Genomic DNA, 3,732 nt, shown 5'->3' with positions numbered 1-3,732 from the left:
TTTTTTTCTAAATGAATATGACATTTTAGCCTGAAATGCATTTTATTATGTAAAACTAAAATAAGCTAAAATCACGCTGTACAGTGCATAGGGCAACCGCCAGTTGTAAGACGTTAGTAATAACTGTAAGGGTATTATCATTAAAGGTCTTTAAAAGCGTGGCGTGAAGCTAGTAATTTCCCAATGGGCAAACTGGTGTGAAGCCAATAATTTCCCAATGGATAAATTCAAGTCCTACATTTTTTCCTTACTGAAGATCACGTTTCACACTGAACTGCATCTTATGGCGGAAGCAAAATGGACTTAAAATGTGATTTTCGGTGACATTCAGTCTTGAAGGAAAACGAGCTGTACTGTATTGACGAGAGTCAACAGCAAGTTGTAAAATCTTTGCAATACTGTTTATCATCATCAGTTCAACATAGCGTATTTAATATGACCTACCTGCTCAGGATGCTCGCTGCCTGTGATTTCAGCCACAGTGTTGTAAGAGTCGACATCTGGCAGCGTTTGGGCCCCCATAGTCAGACGCAGCACAATCCTCTGGCCTCTGAGGGCCATCCTGGCCATCATCTGGGCGTCCTCGACAGTGATACATGCAGTGGGGATCTGAGGCACTCCAGGCTCGTACCACTGCCAGCCAGTGTGGGGGCTGAAAACAACACACATATGCTTTCTATAGAATAAATACTGTTCCCGATAATTACGTTGTTTTTTTTATTTCATTTAGAACTTTTATGGCAAGGCTGAATTAAGTATTTTCAGCAAGTATCATACATTTTTAATGGTGTTAAATTTTTTAGAATGGTTCGTATTATTATCAATCTTGAAAACAGTTTTTGCTACTTAATATTTCAGTGGAAACCAATTATTTATTTTTCAGAACTCTTTGATGAATAAAAAGGGGGGAAAAATTGTGTATATATCTATAAAAATCTCTTTCTCTTTCTCTATTTAAAGAAACACTTTTTTTTGGAAATAGGCTCATCCTCCGACTGAGTTTAGTTTTACCATTTTGGGATCTTTTCAGCTGTTCCCGGGATCTGGCGATAGCTTGGGTCTGGCTGTTTTTTCAGGCACTGTTTGATATGGTACGGCAGCAAGCTTCCTTAATCATACCAGCCTAGAACCTTTCATTTTCCGCCAGTCTTAGTACACAATATAACTACAGAAAAATTCAAGTTTTAAATACAAAAAATATTGAAACTCTTTGGTCATTTTTGAATGCGATTATACTGGTCTAATTGGATTCAGTGATCTATGCTAAGCCATGCTAAAAGTGAACGGCTGAATAGATTCCAAAATGATAAAAAGAGTTTTCCTTTAAATAATCGTGTATATATATATATATATATATATATATATATATATATATATATATATATATATATATATGTGTGTATATGTATATGTATATACATATTTTAAGTCAACAGTGTGATAATTCTGACCTGTTGATGGAGAATGGAGTTACTGAACGGATAAGCGAAGCTACAGCGCCAACTTTAGCAGCCTCCGAGGCCCCTGAAGCCCGATAGGCTACGGTCTCCCCATAGCTGACAAACGGCTGGTTATACACAACGATTTTCCCTTTAGCTTCACTCGCTCTCTTTTTGAGCTCTTCAAAAGATTCCACCACCATTACCTCCGCCTCTATACCTGCCGGGAAAAATATAAGCTGGTAAAGATATGTGCAGTTTGCGGGTATTTAAAAGTCGAACAGTGACTACTAACCTCTTGGAGGAGTTCCAACACTACTACCAAGCCCAAGGATGGCTAAAGTGTGGTTTCTCGGTAGAAGCATCACCGCTTTCTCCTCCCCTCGTACCCAGTGAGGGACCTTCACTTGCTCTAGATGCACATTCTCCAGTCCATCCCGTGTCAGGGCATTGAACATGTACTTAATTGCCAGGTCTAAGTTCTCAGAGCCACTCACTCTGTTTCCAATAGTGTCAGTGAACTCAGCCAGCCTCTCATAAGAACGGTTCTGAGCCTTTCCATATACTGCTAGGTTTATGATTTGCAGAGCAATGTCAGAGTACTTAGAAACCTTTTTGGATATTTCTGAAAGTGGTTTACTGTCGTAACTGTGAGGCCTGGAGTGACACTGTAGACAGCATAGTATAAGAAGAGTCAGCAGCACCTGACTAATGGAGTTTTGACACATGCTTTTATTGCCAGTCATCTGAAAAGCACATGACAGGGGAAAAAAAAAGTTAAACATTCTTGCTTTTTTTTTTTTTTTTTTTTAAGAGGAATATTTGCCATTTATAAATACAGTAGAAATAAATTAGATAAATGTGTTTTAAAACATATATAAAATACATTTCTGATATGGATGCAAGGCAGTTTAGCTGGTCAAGTATTTCCTGGAACTGTTTTCAACTTTTGCAAGGTTGTTGTTGTTTTTTTCCTGGTCGTTATTCGTATTTGAAAATATACATTATGCATTAAATAACAAGCATTTAAGCTACTGGCGTTTATTCGATCGCTTAGCTGTGTTACATACATACTGTATTAATAACAATTAAGACAGTAAATGCAAAAATAGCTGGTTTAACGAAATCTAAAATGCTGTTTTTTGCAGTTTTACAAAAAAAAAATAAAACCACATAACGGCTTATTCTTGTTATTTTGCTGTTCTTAAAAGCATAATTTAAACAGCTATTAAAATGTATAAATAATTTACCGGCATGTTTCACAACGTAAGTACACCGTACATACCTTCAAAACATTGGGCGCTCGTGTGGCTACGGCAAGCGCCCTGGGACATTACGCGTTTAGTATTCAACACGAGCCACCCTTTACAACAGTTTAACTAACCTTTGCCGTTTATATGGAGCAAATAGTTAATAATGTACGTTCGGCTGTTGAAAACCATATGAATTTCCATAATATGTATTATTAATTATTATAGTGACAGTGTTAATGCAAAATTAAATCATATTTAGGTTACTGTTCTATGTAGCCTAATGTTTTCCCTGCTGAAAAAAATAACTGTTAAAATCAACCTAGGCTGGTTGACTGGTCTGGTTTAAGCTGGAAGTAGCTTAAACCACCCTGGCAGGCTGGAAATGTGGCCAAACCCCCTCTAAAACCAGTCTGCTGACCAGCTTAAACCGGCTAAGACCAGCCTGGTCTGGTTTTAGCTTTTTTTTTCAGTAGGGTTGACAAATATTTTACGACAATGGTACTCCCTACAGGACTGTTGTGTGAAATGATTAATGATTAAAAAACGTGTACTAGTTATTTGTGTAATTCATTATTGAATATCGCGTGAGTTTCAACAAATTAATGAATGAATATGCGCAGATACAGATGCTAGCATATAGAAATATTAGCCTATTTAACAATAAATGGTTTGGTTTGACGTCGCAGCTTTGAACCAATAGCAAATTGGTGCTCTTGGGGGGTGCTTAGCTACATGTATGTTTATGCATATATTTCCTGCAGTTCGTGGACAGGTGTGACTATTAAGATAAGTGCGAGGTTGTTTCAGAAACAGCCTCTGAGGCAACTTGTGCATTTAATACATTTTCCTGTCAGAAATTTAACATCTATGGACAAATCCCACAGCAATCTTCACCAGAGGTGTTACCTTTCCACCACAGCTTCTGTTTGATGGTCCAAAGAGAGAGTTGAGATCCACTTGGCATGCATATTGATTCATTATGTACATATTCCGACACACAGAGTGATTGAGGTGCATAGGTCGATGCACAAGAAACATAA

The 3,732-nt window shown here is 37.5% G+C and overlaps 1 protein-coding gene across 2 annotated transcripts in view; it reads right to left on the bottom strand.

The window, feature by feature from the left end:
* The window catches only part of LOC122360022 (carboxypeptidase Q-like), a 39,223-nt gene extending 36,225 nt beyond the window's left edge, over positions 1–2,998 (bottom strand). Inside the window, exons 1-4 of one of the 2 annotated variants that reach the window (XM_043260308.1) lie at positions 2,725–2,998; positions 1,735–2,185; positions 1,452–1,659; positions 445–652 (exon numbers count right to left, since the gene is read on the bottom strand). In XM_043260308.1, the coding sequence (XP_043116243.1) occupies positions 445–652; positions 1,452–1,659; positions 1,735–2,185 (867 nt within the window). In that variant the 5' untranslated portion in view covers positions 2,725–2,998. The other variant, XM_043260307.1, reaches the window with a different exon arrangement.
* Positions 2,999–3,732: the final 734 nt, after the last annotated feature.

The sequence above is a fragment of the Puntigrus tetrazona genome, chromosome 16, assembly GCF_018831695.1.
Source record: "Puntigrus tetrazona isolate hp1 chromosome 16, ASM1883169v1, whole genome shotgun sequence".
NCBI classification, from domain to species: domain Eukaryota; kingdom Metazoa; phylum Chordata; class Actinopteri; order Cypriniformes; family Cyprinidae; genus Puntigrus; species Puntigrus tetrazona.
The sequence above is the reverse complement of the archived record's forward strand: the minus strand, read 5'-3'. Positions and strand labels throughout refer to the sequence as shown.